This window comes from Scomber scombrus, chromosome 3 (genome assembly GCF_963691925.1).
Source record: "Scomber scombrus chromosome 3, fScoSco1.1, whole genome shotgun sequence".
NCBI lineage: Eukaryota > Metazoa > Chordata > Actinopteri > Scombriformes > Scombridae > Scomber > Scomber scombrus.
In genome coordinates, this window is record NC_084972.1 from 19,457,836 (window position 1) to 19,481,620 (window position 23,785).

Sequence of the window (23,785 nt, forward strand, 5' to 3'; positions counted from 1 at the left end):
ACATGTTCATGTTATGGCTGAGAACAATACATCTTTCCTCTTAGGCAAACGCAAAACTGACCTCCATCTTTGAGGTTGAATGAAACTGGAAATATATTGTAGGTTCATTGAAATCACTGAAAACAAACTACACATTGCAGATGATCCAGTGGATATTTTATTAATGACTACTTTGCGTAGCCTATTTAATGTTCAGAACACAATTGTGGTCAGTTAATTGTGGAAATGGAATGAAAAACAACAAAACAATTACGTTAAATTGGATATCAGTTAAATAAATAAATAAAGCTTCATTCCAAAACATTTCAAGATATCGGAGATCCAACATTTAAACAAAATGACAACCACAGCTCACAATTTGACCACTGCATGAAAGTAAAGTACATCTGTTTTTGTCATTTTAATAATCTTCTCCTTCAGTGTATCACTTCAATGAGAAACTGTGTCCAAACGTTTTACTGATACTATATGTAAGTCATGTATATATATATATACGTATGTAGCCTATGTATAGTTTTATTTGGACACAAACAAATACTAAATCATTCACATCAGCCACTGAGCATGTTTGGTGGATTTATTGACTCACTATACTGGCAAACATCTTGTCTTTGCACTGAAGGATCAGTTATTTTTTCTCTCCCTTTGAGAAAAACAAGGGATCACTTGTAGACCGACTCAGAACCGCACAACGAGATAGAATTGCCGAAATGCTTTTAAAAGTCATTGCACTCCACAAAGTCAAACCTATAAAGCCAATGCAGGAGAAACAGTGAAAAGACAGTGAAAGACTTAGAGTGTATCATGCAGTCTGTTCATACTTAACCCAGACAGTTTCCTTCAAAGAGAAACAAGATGGGGGAGGGAGTTAGTGACATTGATAAGATACCGTGCTTCAGCAAACAGTATTCAAACTGGGCGTAGCGAGGAATAAGGACTGTGGTGCTCTGAGGTCCTTTAACAACTGTGCATTCGTTTTAAAGGTGAGCTTGATATGATAATGTTATTATATCCTTATTTGTTAAGTTTTGATAGTTCCAATTGTTTAAATATGCAGTGAATCAGAGTTTTCAATAAAAGTGTTTTATTACGTTTTGTTGCTCTGCAGACGGGGACCTTGACTTTTGGATCATTCATTCATTTAACCTGAGGGCAACTCACCCGACAAACTTAAACGGAGTGAACTTTCAGTAAATTACAACTTTACAAGGGATAACAGTCCTGAATTGGGATTTGTGATGTGACAGCTGGCTGCGCCAAAGTGGCGCTTTTGCGCACGATGGAGGACCTTTTACGCGAGCAGGATAGCTGTGCGCAGAATGTGTCATGGGACAACTCAAGTCGTGGGAATGTGAGCCATTTGGGGAACACCACAGTAAATCCTTTGAAACGGAATGAAGAAGTAGCCAAAGTGGAAGTGACCGTCCTTGTCCTGGTGATGCTGCTCGCTCTGACCGGCAACCTGTGCGTCCTGTGGGCTATCCACACCACCAAGAACAGCCATTCTCGGATGTATTACTTCATGAAGCACCTGAGCATCGCAGATCTCGTCGTTGCAATCTTTCAGGTCTTACCGCAACTCATTTGGGATATCACGTTTCGCTTCTACGGGTCAGATTTGTTGTGCAGGTTGGTCAAATACGTGCAGATCGTTGGTATGTTTGCATCTACCTACATGCTCGTCCTAATGTCCATCGACAGGTGCTTGGCGATTTGCCAGCCACTTCGATCTGTGCACAAGAGAAAGGACCGCTTCTGTGTGATCACCTCTTGGGTGCTTAGTCTAATATTCAGCACTCCTCAGGTGTACATATTTTCTCTTAAGGAGGTCGGGAACGGTGTGTATGACTGTTGGGGTGACTTTGTGCAGCCATGGGGCGCCAAAGCATACATCACATGGATGAGCCTCAGCATTTACATTCTCCCAGTTGCAATTTTAAGCATCTGCTATGGCCTGATATGTTTTAAACTATGGCAAAACATCAATTTAAAAACCAGAAGGGAGCACTTTCTGACTCTATCTCCACGGGCCTCCAAAGGCGCTCATCCCCTCTCTCGTGTGAGCAGCGTGAGGCTCATTTCAAAAGCAAAAATCCGCACAGTGAAAATGACATTTGTGGTGGTCCTTGCCTACATCGTATGCTGGACTCCCTTTTTCTTTGTCCAGATGTGGTCAGCTTGGGATCCTGCTGCACCAAGAGAAGGTAACGACACACCTTTCGTTTTAAATGTACTAGTGCAATTTGAGTTATAATCTTGTTATAAATATCTCCTGTATTCACCAAAAGCAGTTATTACCTTGTTAAAAACATTCTTGATTGATGATCATGTTTATTGCTTTATGAGGACATTATTCGCCTAGTGTGCCAAGTGCTCAGAGGTGATGAGAAGAGCATCATCTTTGTGTAAGATTTATGCTGGTGAATTTATTGCCCATAATCCTTGTGATGTGAGAAACAATTCTACAACAGTAACGCAATAAATGTCTCACACATAGGCTACAAAGGTTATTCGTCTACTTAACAAAGTATCTCTGGGAATCCATAAGCAATTCACTTCACTTCCAAGGCAACTCAATGGTGTTTAACTTCAGACTTCCCCAGCGTAACACAGATGAATGGGAGTGTCATTTACAGTGGTTATCAGTTCTGAGAGGGTCCTCTGGGCCCCCCTCAGAGTAAATGTACCAGGACATCAAAGAGTTTCCTTCCCTCTCTTTTCCAGTGATTTATGTAATTTCTATTTAACTGCATATTTGTACTGTTTTTGTTTCTCATATCTTTTGAGTCTGCCTTTAAAAGAGACGAGAGCAGTCTAGAAAATACGTTTCATAACCTTTCAAGTTCTGTTATATTGTAAACTTGCATGAGTGTTCATACAGTGTGTCCCTTTTCCTGCTCCAGTCATCTTTCAGGATTCAATTTGGAATAAATGAATAACACATATAACACATAAACCACTAATGCATGCACTGTACACTATGGGGACCTGCATGGTTTGGATTGATGGATTCAACCACTATTCTGCAGGTTATTTCTTACTGGCTTTTAGCATTACTAAACATTATTTGTGACTATTTCAATATGTATTTGGAAAAGTAATGAAAAAGACACCATTAGCATGTCTTTATTAATGAGGAAATTATTCATAGTGATTTAACAGAACTGAGATAATAAAACTAAACTGTGAAACTGTGAAGTTCTGTATGTAGACAAGCTAAATTGTGACTATTCTGTAGAAACCATAGATCTCCAAAATGTCAACTTTCCTTTGAAAAAGAAATCAGCCCTGTTTTCAGTTTCGGCATGCATTTTTCAGATACCCCAGTAGTTTATTTGGCTGAAGAAGTACACTAAATCTCCAGTGTATCAGAAAATGCGAAATCACCAAATTTGGAGATACGTGGTCTTCATTGAACAGTGACTGTATGATAAATTATGTACTATATGACATTAAGAGGTTAAAACAAAAAGTGTTGTACCTTTTATTACTGACACTTTTTACAGTTATGAATAATTACACATAAATCCATAAAATGCCTATGAATCAAGGAAGAATGAACAGATAAGCTTTGTTATGTATGTGGGAGAAAGAAGAAGAGAGAGTAGAGGGAAAGATGCAACACTGTAAAATAGTTCAATATGCTGTTTTGGATGTGGAGCAGTTTCATGAAAGGTGAACTGGTACATATAATATGTTATTCGGCCATGATGGATGTAATTCATATTTGTTTCAAAGGAAAACTTCAGTCCATACCTGAATGAAAATGAATTCAGATTTTGCTAACTTTATTGCTTTCTCTTTGAAGTAAATATCATTCAAGTTAAGAATCTGTGCAGGTGAGTTTTCTATCCCACAGTTCAATCACTTTGTGCAACCATGAACACTCTCTTCCAGAGCCTGAACCTTGGTCATATCATCATATTACACTATCTGCAGATGATCCAAAGATGATGAAGTACAATCTGACTCTATGTGCTAGTGTCATGTTTGCTTAAATTTTTATCCCCAGAATTACTTTTGATATAGTGCACGCTCTTAATCAATGCTCCTAATGACAGTATCATCAAAGTCCTCCTTTTGATTTCACTATCACCTCCTTTCCACTTTTCCAAGTTCAGTCTCTTCAAAAGGAGATATTACAGAAAAGGAGCCAAGATTAATATTTTTCTTTTCATTTCTCGCAACACAAGACAATGGTAAATGTACTGCAAGTCAAAGTGAATTGTTCCAGGGTGGAAAAAAAGAGTTTTAAGTTCGTCATTCTGCCATATTTCCCCTTAAGACGACTGTTTCCTGTGCGGCTGAGATCTTAAAGCATCAAATCATCTCTAGACAGGGTGTTTGACTTATCTGTTATCATAATTTTGACAGGCTGTATGGTTGACACTGCACACAGCACACATTTTTATTAAAACAAATGACTATAGGGAATCAGAGCACCATGAACAGAAAAGGTCAGCATTTTCACTTGAGGAGAGAAGACGACAATGCTCACTAATTCTCTCTCACCCCGTTAGGGATTTTTTTTTAAACGCTTTGAAGTCTTTCACTTGCCACTGTTCAAATGGTATGTGCTCAGTGCCTATAAGGATTGGAAATGTAATCAATTAAATGAATGAGAAAAAAAGAGTTTTTGTTTTAACCCAGGTCAGCCTCTTTTGATTGAAAGCATTTATCCCATTTGTTCTATATAAATGTGTCAAGCAGCTTAAAATCCAATTTCATGGCATCCATCAACCTCCTATTTTTTTCTTAGCTGTAATCCCCAAGTGTTTCTGTGATTGCAGTGGTTCAGCCTGTTATTTCATGTATTTGTCTTGAAATGATGTGTAATAGAAGCACAGCTTGTTTCAGGGACTAAACCATATAACTAAAATACTCAAATGCAGAGTGATTTTAATGTGAATACGTTTCAAAAACCAAAAATAAAAGTGCAAACAAGAGAGCAAAAAAGTATGCACAACAGCACACACACAATGAGTTTGGGCTACATCCCACAATCAGGTGATTGCATCTTACTGGAATAGAGATAAACTCGCCACTTTTAAGAGGCTTTTTAGAGAACCACTTTTCCTGTTCAGGGTAGCAGGGGGGTGGAGCCTGTACTGCATGCATAGGCATTAGGTGAGATGCAGGGCTCACCCTGGGCAGGATGCCAGGGTTTTTTAAAGGGTAAAGCAAGCAATATTCTGTATTTTTGTCATTGGCAATGAACCCCATTAAAAAGACCAAAACAAACAGATGTGTTAGTTTGTCTAATAATACTTTCTAAATTCCCTGTGTGTTTTTACTGAACACTAATTCCTTAAAAAAACAGCTCACATATATAAAGTTTCACTTTTGTTAGCAATAGTTCGTCAAACAGGAGCTAATAGTATATTTGTTGGGAGTATTTAAAGTTGCAGAATGGTGTATGGGGGATTTAAAATAAACAGTTCCCACGTTCCTTGTAAAGAGACATTTTACTGAGTGCAATAGATTTTTAAACAGTGGAGTTTATGGCGCACAGAAATAAGCTATTTTAGGCTCTGGGTACGTCTTAGTAGAATCAAATTATTTTTGGTTTTCTTTTTTGACAATGAGGAAAATATATAAAATTACTTGACTTATCTTTCAATATTCTTTAATTTTTCCTATTTGGAATTAATCGAAAAAGATTTATATTTTTCTTGTAGGAATAGATATTAAATATGAATCATTTGTTCTTCTCTGTGTCTTTTCTCATAGACATGGCCTTTATCATTGCCATGTTGTTGGCCAGTCTCAACAGCTGCTGCAACCCTTGGATCTACATGTTTTTTGCTGGTCACCTGTTCCGCGACCTGATGCAGTGCTTCTTCTGCTGCTGTAGACAGTACCTGACAGCCTCCTCCTGCAGCTGTGATCAACAGTGCAGGCACAAGAGCAACTCCTCCACGTATGTCATCAAGACCACCAGCAGCCAGAGGAGCCTCACACACACATCCAGCACAGGCAGACCTGGACAATGAAAAGCCAGCTGAAAGCCATCCAGACTTCCTGCAGTCGAGTAATCTGGCAATCACACAATTCCTACTTTCAAGGTTTTAATTATCATCAACAGCACTGCAGAGGACATTGCAAACATATTTGTTTTTACATGTTTTAAATTGAGCGTAATAGGCTATGTAAACTTCCTGTCCAGACATTACCCAGCACCCTGTGATAACAGAGAACAGAACAAAATGTTTTTGTGTCCAATATGTGAACAAAATGTGATGTATTGTGACGCTTTGTCTCTTACAGTGATTGCGTGAACTCAGTTTGGAAAAGGATGTGGACCTTCAGCTTTCACCAAACACTCTTTTCCTTTTAAAAATCACATATTTTATTATTATGGGCTTCAGCGTTTCAAAATTAAGCTTGAAAGCTTTTGTGTTTAAGCAACTGTGAGCATTTTAAAATGTCTTTGTATGCCTCCATCTTTCAGCCTTGAATCATTAAAATGTGTTGCATCAGTTATTTTCCCTAATTTGATAGAATTTCTCTATGAGAAAGTAAAGCCAAATTCATAACTGCATTTTAAGATATTTGGCAGATTATACAATATTATAAATTCTTGAATTGGAAAAGGTGGTTGCGTTTCAACAATGGGATTCTCAATGGAGTGCTAAACCCCAAATCCAGTGAACACGTTCCAAAACAATATGAAAAGGTAGCATATCTGAAATTTCCAAGCCAAGGAGGACATTTAACTTGTTTATTTGGCTCACTTCACAATAGAAAAATGGTTATGTGTTTCGGCACAGAGCCTTCTTCGGAGCATTTCAAGCACACAAGTTCCATTCGATAATATACACAAAGGCAGAGTTAATACACAGCTGGAAGTTGGACCCAACAATTTAGAAACCATTCACTGTCCTTATCCCATGGTTCTAGACACAGGGACAAGTATATAGTTGTATTTCATACAATATGAAGCCTCACAAAACACTGTTTCTGGCTATCATTGATTCATTAAGATCAAACACAAGATAGCAATTAATTAATTTACAGTATATGCCTTTACAAACAGTCCTAACTTAAAATGCATTTTAAGCTGTAGTCATCATTAAGTCCATTTGATGTCATACAATTGAGTCTGTATATCCAAAACATTGATCTTTGGGCTTTGTTCTTCAGAACATCACCACCTCTAGTAGGCATTATGATTTTCTTTATTTATTATCTCACACAATTTTAAAGAAGAGGGTGAACCATGATTTGCTTCAGCATAATGTTTTCCAATTGCATAAACCATATTGGCAATACAGATTGCAGTTTTGAGCTCCAATATTTGTTGTTTAAGGGGTTGTTTGGTTTGTCCAATGTATACTAGACTGCCTGATGTGAGCCAAATAAAGTGAAATATTATTATTTTGTCCTCCTTGATACCTTTTCATATTTTTTGCTCTCAGTATAAATTCTTACTCTGAGCAAATGTGCACTAATGCAGACTGTTACATGTGAGGAATATGTAAAGCCCTTTTAAAGAATTATTCGTACAAACATTCCATATTGTATTCACATATTATTCTTTTTCTTATTATAAAAATCTTAATGTGCATGAATGACATTTATTACACTGAGGGTATTATGATGATATGCACTGTCAAGGTTTGGCTTAATGCAAATATCACCATAATGACAAAATATAAAAATCCATCAAACAAAACAGAATCCGTTCGAACGCTTTCTAGCTCAAGGAGGCTGGTTTCAGTGTTTTCAGCAGGCTTTCCTGTGCGAAAGATCAAACTGTGCTTCTCTGTTATGATGTTATATAAAATTCACTTTGTAAATAGTTTCCACTGCTCCACATCTGTGCCTCATTATCTTTTTCAACCATATATCTTCTTTTTAAAGTTGTTTTATTGCCACTGTGTATGAATATGTGAACTTTGGAGCAAATTGACTTCCTTGTTATCAATTTGGAATCAACCCCAAATAATGGTTCCACCTTGTTGCCACATTGATTACTCAATCAAATAATCTTTTCTCTTTAAAAAAAAAAAAGGTAGGATTCCAGGCAAAGTGCCAGTTGTTCATACTCAACATATGGAGAAGCTCAGTGTCAGGATCAGATAATGTACATTCTACACTTATTCAGTTTGTTTGAAATTTTCTTTTACTTTATGTAACCTGGCAAAATGACAAAGAAAACATTGCATTTACGGCACCATCCACAGGGAGCAGTTTTAAGGTGAACTAGGGGAACTGACATTCACATGTATTTTCAATAGTGTGTCATTAGACTGTTATATTTGGCAAAACCGCAAAATTGAATTCATCATTGCAGTTTTATATCTAGGATGTGGGGAAAAGTAATACTGTTTTATTAGAATGAAGCTATTTGTTCTGTATTTACAACATTTTCTGACTCTGCTGTATCATTATGTATTAAAAAAACAATATAAGATCTATTAATGTAATTCATAGGCAGTAAATCAGCTTCAAGTGTGGACAAACAAACAACAATGACAACTACTAAGCTTGCACTTTTTGTTGTTTGTGGCCTGCTGTCCATCGATATCATAAAAGTCAGAGAAATGTCCTGGTCGCCATGCTGGAATAAAGTAGCTGTACAGAAGTTACACCTCCTTGTGTAGAATCACTCTGACGCCGCTGTATATCTTCCCCAGTGCCTCGAAGAGCAGGTAAAGAATGTGTGTATGATCAGCAGGTAGATTTGACTCACACACTGGCCTTCAATGAGACGGCTCTTAATTCAGGGCACAACAGCCCAAATGTGGCAGAATGACAAACAAGCAAACAAGAGGCCCCAGACCAGTGACAAAGGGATGCCCAGAATGACACTCAATATGCAGTAACACCAGTATCTTCAAAGTTGACCTGACACATACAAACAAGGTCATTTTTGGCAGTATGTTATGAGAACAATTTCTATTAAAGTATACATACTGTGATAATATTTATCATACCATAATGAAAGTAAAGATTGATAATATTTATCATAGCATAATGAAAGTAAAGATTGTTGATTCTCCTCAGCCATGTTTTCTGGAAACAGTCCGAGCAGCTGAGTTTTATAAATGTTGTTTTCAATTCTTTCCATGTGACTTGTGAAATCCTATTCATCTCCTGACATTAATATAGTGAAAATATGCTGTTTTGTGATTTGGGTGAATTGACCCTTTAAGGGTTGACTTAAAGCTTAAAACTGACCCTTTAAGCTGCTCAGATAACAAGATTATCTCATTAATCTAAAATGAATCAACCCATGAAGTGCTCTGAAAGTCAAAGGTACTTCTAAACAATAAAGAAACGCGCTCAGTCTCCTCATCTTGTCTTAAAGCAAAACATGTTGTGTTTTAGCAAAGGATTAACAGTTTAAAATCTGTTGGTCATGGCAGAAAAAAATGACCAAATGTTAGGCCAGAATTATCTGAGGCCATTGCTTAACTGTAAAAATGTATCTGTATATGTGTGTGAGAGAGACAGAGAGTTCAGTACACTCTATAACTGATGTTAGATTTTAGTTAGTTTTTTTTGTTTTTTGCATCCACAATGATTAGATTCACTTATTCTCAAAATCAAAAAATCATAATCAAAATTCCCCCTTGCCCCTTGAGACATATCTCCAACAAAGAGTGACATCATGCTAATGGATATTTTAGGTACCATATAGAACACTCACATATCTATGGTTGATAAACCTGAATCTTGACATAACAAACATCTGTCATAATAAAAATAAAAATAGGTTCTTTGCACTTTGACCACATCCCCATTGATTTGTTTAGGGTCCCTGTTGATGAGGTTGATCTCCTTGGTGTGGCTGTCTCTCCTGAGCGCCTGCTTCTGGCTGCATGGACCTGGTTTCTGACTGAAGGAGCAGGCTGAAGCTGAGCCTGAGCTATAGAGGGCAAGGAGTGGCAGTGTATAAATGAGGCTCTGCTCAGTGTTATTACAATCCAGAAATGCCAGCAGACAGCTGCCAGCAAACTGTGTTGCTGCTGCCTTAAACTGTCACAAAAACAGCACCTATTACTGACTTACCGCATCAAGTGCAGGGACACACACACACATGCATACACTCACTCAATAGTGTTTTCTAAATGTTTTAGTACAAATGTGACAACTCACATTGGGACTTTAAGCAATTCTTAAGGAGGGAAGTCGACTCATATTGCATTGTACACTACGTAGGTGCCATATTGTACACAAAGTTACCTATTTGAATCCTTTCTCTGCATGTGTATGGATGCCATACACATATAAATCCACAGTATGTTTGATTTATGTAAAGAATGGCATGTCTCAATAAGTTCATGACCTAGGGTGAGATCATGTAGACATTTATATCCACACCCAAAAAGTGACAGAAAAAAATCAAGTGTTTGCCTGCATTCTCTTTTGTACATAACACTATAGTTATTAAACACACAACTTAATCAGTTTGTTTTCAATGTATGAATAAATATTGGAAGGCCATTGCATTGTGAAACCTACAAATCAGTATGTGCGGCATACTGGATTTTTATTTTTCTAATGATGACTGGCCCTTTATATTATCCATGCCGTAGGACATATGATAAAGAATGATTACAATATCTGTTTCAATCACATTAATGAGTCTAAAGTGGGGGAGGAGTGAGTTACTGAGGCTGTACTGTAGTTGCTATATACAGTAGTTCTTTGGAAGTAGATCTTGTCTTCTAATTTACATACAGTATGTAAATGTGTTTAGAATACTGGCAGAGTGAAACCTCTTCCCACTGGCACACTTAATTTAACAGAATAATTATGTTTTGAATTCAGAGCTAATCTTCAAGACAGAAAAAAACTTTCATTTCCTCCTATCAAAATCAACTAATATAATGTATTTTTATCTAAAGAACTAAATATTCCTACATTTGAAACTAGAAATGTCTATGATAAAAGTTAATTCTCAGTAAATGTTTGTCTCATAGGCTTAAATAACAGAAAATATTAAAAAAACCCACAACATCATAACATAGTTGTTATACAACATTCAATGTGCCAAATACCTGTTTGAAAATGGCACACATTTTGTGTTATCATTAAAAACGATCGACAGATATCTGTCGATCGTGTCTTATCTGTGGTAAACATATTATTATGAACATTTTATTTGAAAGAAATATCAAATAACCAAATATCAATGCCCACCTTTGCTCAGTCCACTAAAAACACATGTGCACATAATTAACAATCCCAGTGTGGTTGTGCTTCTGTGTGAGCCTCATTCTTTGGCCAGGTGAATGCTGAAGCCTCCACAGCATTTCCCCGCACTCATGAAGAGGGGACGCCCAATGATGTCGATCACAATGTTCCACAGGCTCTGTAGCCAGCGTGTACCAATAAACATACACCGGACACAGGGACTAACCATCCTGTCATAGAAAGAGACACAAATGAAAATGTAGAACTAAATTTTAGTTTTAAAAAAAACAAAACAGTTCACAAAGTTCACATAATGTTCCTTTATGACATCGATTTTTTTTGGTATATATTTTATTCTTATCATGCTGTTCATCTTTAGTTTAGTTAGATATGTACAAGTTATTAGATTTCTGTCTTCTAATGCAATGTCAAAAGGCAACTAGTGGTTCTTTCACTTCCCTGAAACCACAATGTTTTTGTACTTATTTATTTTACTAACTATAGCTTGGTACATCCCAATATTTCCTCACCATGTGTCTGCTAGGCCTTGTTGGCCCTTTCCATCCATTTCATAGTTCCCCTTTTCCACAGCACAGAACACATCCACATTATTCCCTCTAACTGAGTCACATTTCAATATACTACTTACACACGTGGACAAAATTGTTGGTACCCCTCTGTTAATGAAAGAAAAACCCACAATGGTCACTGAAATAACTTGAAACTGACAAAAGTAATAATAAATAAAAATTTACTGAAAATTAACCAAGGAAAATCAGACATTGCTTTTGAATTGTGGTTCAACAGAATAATTAAAAAAAAACAACTAATTAAACAGGCCTGGACAAAAATGATGGTACCTCTAGAAAAGATTGAAAATAATTTGACCATAGGGAAATGTTAAACTAAGGTGTGCCCTCTAATTAGCATTACAGGTGTCTTAAAACTTGTAATCAGTCAGTCTGCCTATTTAAAGGGTTTCAAGTAGTCACTGTGCTGTTTGGTGACATGGTGTGTACCACACTGAACATGGACCACAGAAAGCGAAGGACAGAGTTGTCTCAGGAGATTGGAAATAAAAATTATAGACAAGCATGTTAAAGGTAAAGGCTATAAGACCATCTCCAAGCAGCTTGATGTTCCTGTGACAACAGTTGCAGATATTATTCAGAAATGTAAGGTCCACAGGACTATAGCCAACCTCCCTGGACGTGGCCTCAGGAGGAAAATTGATGACAAATTGAAGAGACGGATAATACGAATGGTAACCAAAGAGCCCAGAACAACCTCCGAAGAAATTAAAGGTGAACTCCAAGGTCAAGGTACATCAGTGTCAGATCGCACCATCCATCATTGTTTGAGCCAAAGTGGACTTCATGGGAGACGACCAAGGAGGACACCACCGTTGAAACCAAATCATAAAAAAGCGAGACTGGAATTTGCCACAATGCATATTGACAAGCCACAAAGCTTCTGGGAGAATGTCCTTTGGACAGATGAGACGAAACTGGAGCTTTTTGGCAAGGCACATCAGCTCTATGTTCACAGACGCAAAAATGAAGCATACCAAGAAAAGAACACTGTCCCTACTTTGAAACATGGAGGAGGCTCGGTTATGTTCTGGGGCTGCTTTGCTGCATCTGGCACAGGGTGTCTTGAATCTGTGCAGGGTACAATGAAATCTCAAGACTATCAAGGCATTCTGGAGGGAAATGTGCTGCCTAGTGTCAGAAAGCTTGGTCTCAGTCGCAGGTCATGGGTCTTCCAACAGGATAATGACCCAAAACACACAGCTAAAAACACCCAAGAATGGCTAAGAGCAAGACATTGGACTATTCTGAAGTGGCCTTCTATGAGCCCGGATCTAAATCCTCGGTCCCACATCTGTGGAAGGAGCTGAAACATGCCGTCTGGAGAAGGCACCATTCAAACCTGAGAATGGATCAGTTTGCTCATGAGGAGTAGGCCTAAATACCTGTTGACATGTGCAGAAGTCTCATTGACAGTTACAGAAATCGTTTGATTGCAGTGATTGCCTCAAAAGGTTGTACAACAAAATACTAAGTAAAGGGTACCATCATTTTTGTCCAGGCCTGTTTAATTAGTTTGTTTTTTAAAATTATTCTGTTCAATCACAATTCAAAAGCAATGTCTGATTTTCATTGGTTAATTTTCAGTACATTTTTATTTATTATTACTTTTGTCAGTTTCAAGTTATTTCAGTGACCATTGTGGGTTTTTCTTTCATTAACAGAGGGGTACCAACAATTTTGTCCACGTGTGTAATATAATAGAATCAGTATTTCATTACAGTTAAATCAACATTGCATTTGTTTTAAATTAAGAGGTCATTTACCAAAATTACTCATTTAGCCTACTTAGCATTTTTCCATTACTATTTTTCTTCAGTACTTGTTCTGTTTATTTCATAATGGCATTTACTTCACAATGTCTTTTTTCATGACAGTGGAGTCAATAGTGCCCATCTTAACTTTTCAGCCATTCCATGTAGCTACCTTTTGCCTCAAATGAGCAAGCAATCTCCATTTGGCCACAGAGAGAAAAACAGTGTTTTTGGTTTCCACAGGTTTGTGTGTCTTTCACTGAGAATATCTTCAGAATGCAGCCTGGTGCTGCTGGCTTTTAGTTTTAATGCCAACTCCAAGCTCATGCACCTACCAAGCTAATTAGTTGGCTACCTATGTGTAGCCTAAATAAAACGGGAGGTTAGGTACATTTTAACTGTGCATTGAGTTTTTATTTACATCAGCAGCCTCTATTTGGGCATTGTTGTTGCTCTTGCTAAGAAGAGCTAGCTGAATAGATTTTGGTAACAGCTGGTGAGCTTTAAGAGACACAAGGGCCCATGTGAATGGCTGGCAGGTCTTGGTTGGCGGAAACAACTCCAATGTCATTTAAATTGACATTATAGTGTTTGGGGGGGATTTATTGATTTATTTAACAAATCAATAGTGAAATAAAAATGAGAAACATTTCAGTGAGTCAAATCTTCATTTTTTGTTAATTCATATATTTTATGATATTCTTGTCAATTTATTTATTCAATATTGCAGGCTTTGGGCCTCCGTAGTTCACAAACTAAATTCCCTTTCATCCCTATTTTATTTGGGTGGAAGCAGAAAATCAGAAATGGCCAAATTAAATCCAGACTATCTGTGCAGCTAATTATGAAAATATGTTGTTCCCCTAATATGTGGAGGAAGGCAGCATGATCTAAACCTACCAGATGTGGAAGCAGCTGAAGATTGCGAAGAAGAGACCAGAGATGATTGAAATGGGAATAGCCAGAAGCACTGTGACTATCCTGTAGATCCAAACCCTGCACACTTCAAACAAAGCATTGCTCCAGATCCAGATTCTGTCCCCACTGCGTACCGACACTGGCTCAGCAATCACATCCTCAAACGTCACCTGGAGACAAAGACAAAGTGGCGCTGATGCTACCAAGGCAAACTATTATGTCAAGTTCCTGCAGGGCTTGAGTCACTTTGGACTAATAAATTATATCCACTGGAGGGCAGTACAGTCATCCAAGCAGCTATGTACAATGGTTTTGTACCAGTGGTTTTGTGTGATTTGCATTACCGCATGTGACAAATGCACAAAAAGTCCATAAACAAAGTTGCTACTATGCAAGAATACAATACCTTGAGGCAGTCATTGATACCGCGGGGGTCTCTGACATTGAGCAGAGGCTTTGTGTCACTGATTTCTACTAACGTAGACGTATGAATGTTTTCCTCTTCTTCCATAGCAGGAGGGGCCCTCCACAGCGTCTGAGGTTCTTCTCCATTATCAAATTCATCATGTTCACTGGAGTCCCCCAGATCGATCTCTACCTCCTCTGAATCTTCCCCTTTCATCATAATGTCGATCCAAACATGTGAAGAAAACACAATCCAGAGAGCAGAGTGGGTGCCTATCACTTCCCCGAACAGCTCAGACCAAGGCCACTAACCAGACCCCTCAGCTGGCTGTGTGCAGTGAGGTTATATTGGGAACATTACAGTGCCCTGGATGGTATTTGCAGATGGTCTTCCAAGTGAAGATCACTTTCCTGTGCTGTGGGATTGAGGGATATAAATACTGTGAGCAGAGAGATGGGTCTATATACACTGGGAATGCACCACACATATAATATGAGATAGATTTACCAGCAGGATAGAGTAAAACAAAGGAACAAATGAGTGCACATCATGTAAATTCATATTAGAATATCAAGTGCCATATTGATTATAGTTATATAATCAATATATATATAAATTATATATTATAGTTTATATGATAGTGTTTACTTAAAGCTGTGATAGATTATTTTTACTTCTGTAAAAGTACCAGTGACAATGTAAAGAATAAAAGGAGTATATATATTGCGAAATTAAATTGTTAATACTAATGCTCAATTCATAAGTAAAATTTTACATTTTTAGCTGATTGAAGGGGAGCTTAGGTGGACCTGCTAACAACTCATTAACACCAGACGCCAAGGAGCCCCAACTACAAACAGAAGGCACAAGGTTCTTTGGCAGGTTGGCTGTTCTTCTGTGGATAAGGCTGTCTCAGTTGCTTCTGTCTATTCGTGTAATCCCAGACTGACTTCATATTGTTGATATCAGGGCTCTGTGTGGGCCATACCATTTGTTGCAGGACTTCCTGTTCTTCTTGTCGATGAAGATAGTTCTTTATGACTCCGACTATAAGGAGTAAAAACACAGCATTTAAGAAGAAAGAAAAATGAAAAAATAACCTCAAAATAACCTCAAATTTGCACTCAAGTAACTGCATTAAGTTACTTTCCATGACTGTTTATGGCTTAGTAGGACAACAGAATTGTTATTTGAATCATGGTATTAGTTGTTCTGACAGACAATACTGCCTCCCACTGGACAATAATGAAAATTAAGTTTCTTTCTGAAATTACCTCTCTCCATATATATATAATCTGGTGTGCATGTGTACCCCATTCTTTGACTTAACATTTAATGAAAATGATTCACACATGCTTTTCTAAACTGTTACAGTATCACAACTAACTTAGGAAATTCTGTACTATGAGAGAGGATGGTTTACAACAAGCAATACATTCAGCTGTGAGGGTGCATTACTGCCTTGGGCCTCTTTCCAGTTCATCAATAGCTACAATGCGGAAGCACCAATACATTTATTTTACATGCTATCTCAGCTTCCTCAACTAGGCCCAGACAGCATGAGGGCATTCTCAGGTCTCTGCACTCTCTCAGGTGTAAAACATGTTTTGCAACATGCTTTTAAGGAAAAAAACCTTTCACCTCTTTCAACCTTTGGACCCATTAGCCAGTCATCCTCGCGGCTATGAATAGGTCAGCTATGAATCCAGTCAGTTAGACCTTATCAGACTCTTCTCTTCTACGCTACCTGTCAGACCTTTGTCTCATAGACATGTCATGTTGTTCATCATCATCATCTTCATCAAATAATGTACCAGTGCAGCAGGTGGCAATGTGATCATCTGATAAAATAATGTAAATGTACTATGTACATCTTTCAGAGATGTCATACTTTTTCCTCACGGTTGTTCAGTCCATTTGCAGAACTCAAATATTCTGCAAAGTAAAAAATTAAGGCAATTGATTAAACATTAAGTGTTGTTGTGTGTGGTCAATGGAGCCAGGCGCAAAAATAATGCAATTAAAATTATTTTAAGAGATATGCAGCCACATTTTTTGACCCATACACTTTCCCATTTCAAAAAAATGACTGTGCTTAAATAACAAACTACTTTACCAAGTACATAACAAACTGTACAGCTCTTCAGAGTTGAGTATAAGTGAGTTATATGACCAGTGAACAGTCTCCATGGAAATGATCATTTCTGCCTGCTGGATGAAACAGAGAGAGAACACAGTGTATTGATGACAGAAAGTTTCCTGTGTCGGTGCAGGAGACGACGGTATGCTAATGGGCTGCACACCTCGCCAGATGGGGTTTGTTTGTGTCCATGGCTGCACAGGTAGAGTCAGCAGAGAATGTGAGTGAGTGTGTGAGTAAGAGACACATTTTGTATGTCACAGCTCATTGAACCATGTGGTTCTCACGAAGACATCACATGAATTTGGAGTCTGTTAGGTGAATTTTAAGACAGCTGAATTCTTTTTTTAGAGGGGGAGCTGTCCTTTTAAAAAATAACACTTTTTAGAATCATAGTTGTAAAATGTACAAAACAAAATCTTTTATTGTCTTTTTTTTTTTTTTTAATTTTTATGAAAAATGAAACAAAGACAAGAAATAATGAACCTTTGTATGTTTTGTACATGGTGTTAAAACCCATATAGCTTTTTTTAACTCACCACCAATTATCATTTTAGTAGTCACAACTGAACAATCAACATCAAAGTTACAGTGAAAAAAAAATATCCTCAGGTATAATTTATATTAATTTAATTTATATTTAATTTAGCACTCAAAAACTGATCTTATATCTTTCAGCAGGAATGGCTGTCATTTGATGAGATTTGATTTAAAGTAGCCTGGCAAAATGAGTAAACAACCCAAATATACATGCAATTGTAATTTGCAACTGCATATTTTACAACACATGATACTAACAGTTTTGCCAAGGTGAATGTGATTAAGATCATCACTTGTTAGGATCTTAATCACATTCATATCTGTAAGTGGAGGAAATATGTGTATTTTATTAACCAGTGCTTTAGTTTAACTCCAACCACGGTTTGTATCTATGTTCCCAACAGCAGCAGCGTATGTGGGGCATGACAGTGTTCCTGCTCAACACCTGTCAGTCCAGCTGTTTTCTGTACAATAGGTCAGACTGATTATTTGTTATGTCTTGGTGACAGTGCAGTCGTCAACCTCAGTGGTTCCTTTCGAACAGGAAAAATGGGAGAAGCATTCATGTTTTAGCTCTCCATTCTCTGTATACAAGACAGTTATTTTCCCTGAAAGATAAGTAATTTATAGCTAAATTTTAAGGCGTGATTTTGGAGAGTCTGTAAGATGTGTATTTTCTTGCTTTAATCTGGTTGAAAAAGCTGTCATGTTATATGTCTACATGCAGTTCTGAGGAAACTCATCCTGCTACAAACCGGTTGAGGGAAGATTTGATGAAATAATGTGGCTCACTCTGTCAGACAGCACCATCAATCACACCTTCTCCCTTTGATTCTTCAGGAGTGGCTTTCTCATTATCGCTGCCTGTGCGACAACAGAGAAGCTCATCAACTTTAAAGTAAACAGACAGCGGAAGGTACAGCTGAGCATGCAGAAGAAGAGCATTAGGTCTTTTGAATAGATTTACCATTAAGTACAGCCGAATAACAAACCGCACTTGAATGAGCTCAAGGTACGAATTCTCATTTTCTATAGAGAGTGGGTTTGTGTTTGATCTACAATGAATGTGCTTTGCAACAGACGAGGACAGTTGATGTGATTGTTTTTATTTAATAAAGCCGCCACTGAGGTGGGAGGTCCTTCACTTTAATTAGCAACTTATGAAGACTGCTGAGGCTCAAATATTCATCAAACTGAATCATACACTTTGGAGGCGGAGTGATGAAACAGTTAGTCAGCTCTTTGAACTGTATTTTCATTATCCCTATTCCCCGTTTTTAATGAAATTGTATTTTTATACAGTATGTCATGTTCAAAAGATTGGTTACTAAGCTGAACTTAAGGTTCAGTGTTTTGTATATTCAGCCTCCTGAGTGGAGAAGCACATTCTTTTTATTTGACGTGAACTGAGCATATTCACCTCAGTTTTCCATAATAGGACCTTAAAGCACAATATTTGCATTACAGTACACAGGGTTCTTACTTTTTCCTCTTTTTTCCTCCTTAAGTAGTTTCAAGGTTGAATCAATCAATCAATCAATCAATCTTTATTTGTATAGATCAAATCACAACAAAATTATCTCAAGGCACTTTACACATAGAGCAGGATATAAACCGTACTCTTCAGGTTTAATTTTAAAGAGACCCAACATTCCCACATGAGCAAGCACTTAGCGACAATGGCAAGAAAAAACTCCCTTTTAACAGGAAGAAACCTCAGGCAGAACCAGGCTCAAAGTGGGCGGCCATCTGCCTCGATCGGTTGGGGTAGAGGGGAGAGAGAGCAAGAATAGGAGAGAGAGAGAAGCACATAGAAAATAAACATTGAAGCTAGAAGGTCCGGGACTGGAATCTGTCATCCGGACGTCTACAGGCCCAGATTACCTGTGAGACGAGAAAGCACAGATAACTCCGGGGAAGAAGTTTAGGTTATTGAATGCATTAATAGTACATGAATGTTAATGGATATAGATAGATGGATGGATAGAGGGAGAGAGGAGGAGAGAGGAGCTCAGTGCATCATGGAGGTAGGAGTCCCCCAGCAGTCTAAGCCTATAGCAGCATAAACTAGGAGCTGGCTAACTATAAGCTTTATCAAAAAGGAAAGTTTTAAGCCTACTCTTAAAAGTAGAGAGGGTGTCTGCCCTCCGGACTGAATCTGGGAGATGGTTCCACAGGAGAGGAGCCTGATAACTGAAGGCTCTGCCTCCCATTCTACTTTTAGAGATACTAGGAACCACAAGTAGGCCTGCATGCTGGGAGCGCAGTGTTCTGGTAGGTACATAAGGTACTATAAGCTCTTTAAGATATAATGGAGCCTGACCATTAAGAGCTTTAAAAGTAAGGAGAAGGATTTTAAATTCTATTCTTGATTTTACGGGAAGCCAATGCAGTGAAGCTAAAATAGGAGTAATGTGATCTCTCTTTCTAGTTTTTGTCAGAACGCGTACAGCTGCATTCTGGACCAGTTGGAGAGTCTTTAGAGATTTATTCGGACAGCCTGATAATAATGAATTGCAATAATCCAGCCTAGAAGTAACAAATGCATGGATTAGTTTTTCAGCATCATTTTGAGAGAGGATGTGTCTAATTTTTTAAATGTTACGCAGATGAAAATAGGCAGTCCTTGAAATTTGTTTTATATGGGAATTAAAGGACAGATCCTGGTCAAATATAACTCCTAGGTTCCTTACAGTAGTACTGGAGGCCAAAGTAATGCCATCCATAGTAGTTATACCATTGGATAATGTGTTTCTGAGGTGTTTAGGGCCAAGCACAATAACCTTTATGTCCTTAATACATGTTTGTAGTTTAGTTAACTGGTTGATTGCATTAGGCTTTATTGATTGAGAACTATTGAGAATAGTATTGGTCCAAGCACTGAACCCTGAGGAACACCGTGTCTAACTTTTGTTTGCATGGAGGATTTATCATTAACATTTACAAACTGAAATATATCTGACAGATAGGATTTAAACCAGTTTAATGCAGTTCCTTTAATGCCAATTAAATGTTCAAGTCTCTTTAACAGGATTTGATGATCAATAGTGTCGAAGGCAGCACTAAGATCTAACAGGACGAGGACAGAGAGAAGTCCATTGTCTGATGAAGTTAAGAGGTCATTTGTAACTTTTACCAGTGCAGTTTCTGTACTATGATGAGCTCTAAATCCAGACTGAAAATCCTCAAATAAGCTGTTATTATTCAGAAAGTTACACAGCTGATTAGCAACTGCTTTCTCAAGGATCTTAGAGAGAAAGGGGAGGTTAGATATGGGCCTATAGTTAGCTAAAACCTCTAAATCAAGAGTAGGCTTCTTAAGAAGTGGTTTAATGACAGCTACTTTAAAGGACTGTGGTACATATCCTGTCACTAAAGACAGATTGATCATATCTAATAAGGAAGTGCTAACAGAGGGAAAGACTTCCTTAAGCAGCCTAGTTGGAATCGGGTCTAAGAGACAGGTTGATGGTTTGGAGGAAGTGATCATTGAGGTTAGTTCTATAAGGTCGACTGGAGAGAAACAGTCTAAATAAATATCAGGTTTAACAGCAGTTTCTAAGTTTCCTATGTTAAAGGATGAATCAGTGCTTATTGAGGGCAGGAGGTGATTAATTGTGTCCCTAATAGTTAAGATTTTATCATTAAAGAAACTCATAAAGTCATCACTACTGAGAGTTAAAGGAATACATGGATCAGTAGTGTTATGACTCTTTGTCAGTTTAGCCAAAGTGCTGAAAAGAAACCTTGGACTATTATTTTTTAACACCAGAGCTGCCTACTATTCATCACTAATAGAGGTATCAACAATACAGTCAATCTGGGGGGAACTGAAATCAGAATAAGTCATCTCTGTTGTATTGATACATGGCATTGAGCTCAACATTGATGGAATTATTTCTTTAAATTTAGTGACAGCAGAATCATCTCTTCATTGTAGATATTTGATATTTGCATTCAGGGAAATATTCAAACCTATGACTACATCATCACTTTATAGACATTTCCCTAAAATGTGTTCTCCACTAAAGTTCTGTGGGTTTAAATAATCATGTTTGCCTGCACAGCATGAGCTTGTAACGATTGAATACATTTATTAAATAGAGTCAATTACAGTATTATTAATTACTTTCTAGACAGCATTTAAGAGTGGACTAAACAGTAAAGCTGTGGCCTTTAACCTGCATGAGAAAATCAGCACATAACAATTTACCTAAAAATATTCCTTTTAAAACAATACATTTTAGATTATTGTGATGACGATGATGGTGCATATAAGTGTATGTATGTGACTATTTGAGTGTGTACGTGGGTGTAATTGTACAGAATCTGTTTACAGCAAAACTCTAATCAGGTGTTATATCATATTTGTACGCTGAAATACAAAAGGTACATTTACCCCTGTAACAGGAGACAGGGTGTGTCTGTGCATGTTGATATTCGCAATAAATCACTGCTTGTACTTGGCTATATTTTATTATATTGGCTTTGCTGTACATTATGAATGTTGTATTGACACTTTGCAGCAGTTACATGAATGTGTTTACAGCTTGAGATCCATAAAATGGCACATTGTTATCTTGCTTTTAACAAATCTGACTCAGTGTCTATAAATGAATTGTGCTTTTGGAGATCTGTGTGTAGGTGACTTTTACCCTGCCTGTCAGTACACTGTTTTGAACATTTGTCACTCCTCCCAATTTTTATATCTCAGTGACAAGCAGTGTTTATGGTACATGACAGCAAAGCAGGGTTTATTTTTACACGTTTATTTATTTGTTTACTGATTTATGTTTAGCTCAGCATGTGCTTTCCTTGTTTTTCAGTCATCAGCGTGTCTATTCGATGTTATCCCTTAAGTCTAATCTGTGTGCCAGAGCTACACATTCTCAAAATGTTCAACAGAAATTCTAACATTTTATCATCAAATTCACTTCTGACCGACACATGTAGAGTATTAATGATTCATTTGGTTTGGTAACAATACATTGCATAACCCACAATTTATATCTACAGTATTTGACAGGTAGGTCATATTCACAGATAACTGTATACAAATTCTTTTACATTTATCTGCCAGTGGTTTATCTGCCAATGTACACATATTAAGAGGGTATTAGAGACAACCACTTTAGAGGTTATGAAATGGCATTTTGTCCTTATATAACCATGTGCTAACTGGGCTCAGTATTAGGCTTTTTAATAAATGGAGGATAAATGGGATAAAATGTAAAAAATAGAGGAAAAAGCAAAGACAAAAAGTACAAATGCATGTGCCATATTACTGCTGCTTTTCAGGTGTCCAGACAGAGATGAAAATTTAAATTTTAAATTTTAAAGCATGTAGCTGGCACACTTACCCAAAGCAACTTGCAGTGAGCGAGCCCAACCAGGGTGTGTGATGAACTTTTAATGGGGAGTCTGGCTGTTGAACTCATGGTAACAGGACAGTCTGATCGCCCTTCAGTTTTAGAGGATGTTCCTTTCATACTTTCAGAAAATAAGAAATTGATGACACTTTTGAATGGCCAATCTGTCATTTGTAACTTCCCTGCCCAGAGGATATATGAAATCTATTTAGTATCCATCTATGTAATAGTATTAAGCTTGCGTACATACAGTTTGGCTTGCTTGTGATGAACAGTACAGCAGAACTCAGTGCCTACTAACTATGATTTACATACACGACCAAAAAAAGATCTGTGTTTATTTGCACAATTAAAGCAATAGGAAACAACAAATTCTGGACAAAACGTGATGTGTCTCTTTTTTGAGTACAATAAATTAAGTCACTGCAACATAAATATGACTTGACAACATTGAATTGTGTGATAATTACTCATACAAAGAATATTGCTGTTGTATTAATCCATCATATAAAACAATAGTCTCCAGAATTCACAGATATTGTAAGAATTAATCCTCATTATCACTATCAGTGGATTATAAATTAATTTTCGCTGAGATATTCAGATGTGTTTACCAGCTATATAGTACTGTCATGATTTACTATTCAAGTAAAAATCAATTGTATGTTCATTCCTTTTTAATAAAACAGATGTACCATGATGCATTAGTCACTATGAAGTGTTCCTTTTGAGATTAGTATCTGTATCACAGCTAGTTTTGCCACAAATAATGTTTATTTCCTGATGCGATTTCTTAGCTTTTACTGTACGCAAATACAGTTTACAGACATATTGCAGACATTAAGTACTGTTAACCCCTGTGGATCACTTATTGCTGCAAAATCCTGCAGGCTATTAATCCATGGCACAACAGTGAGGTATAT

At 37.3% G+C, this 23,785-nt stretch overlaps 2 protein-coding genes across 2 annotated transcripts; one reads left to right on the forward strand and one right to left on the reverse strand.

Moving 5' to 3' along the window:
• The first annotated feature begins 1,279 nt into the window (after positions 1–1,279).
• Positions 1,280–5,993, forward strand: oxtrb (oxytocin receptor b). Its single transcript, XM_062415461.1, has 2 exons — positions 1,280–2,204; positions 5,731–5,993. The coding sequence occupies exons 1-2, from the start codon at positions 1,280–1,282 to the stop codon at positions 5,991–5,993; spliced, it is 1,188 nt and encodes a 395-aa protein (XP_062271445.1).
• Positions 5,994–11,139: 5,146 nt separating this feature from the next.
• cav4a (caveolin 4a) lies at positions 11,140–15,132 on the reverse strand. Its single transcript, XM_062415934.1, has 3 exons — positions 14,814–15,132; positions 14,390–14,577; positions 11,140–11,375 (listed from the first exon to the last, which is right to left on the reverse strand). The coding sequence occupies exons 1-3, from the start codon at positions 15,030–15,032 to the stop codon at positions 11,225–11,227; spliced, it is 558 nt and encodes a 185-aa protein (XP_062271918.1). The 5' UTR covers positions 15,033–15,132; the 3' UTR covers positions 11,140–11,224.
• Between the last annotated feature and the right edge of the window lie 8,653 nt (positions 15,133–23,785).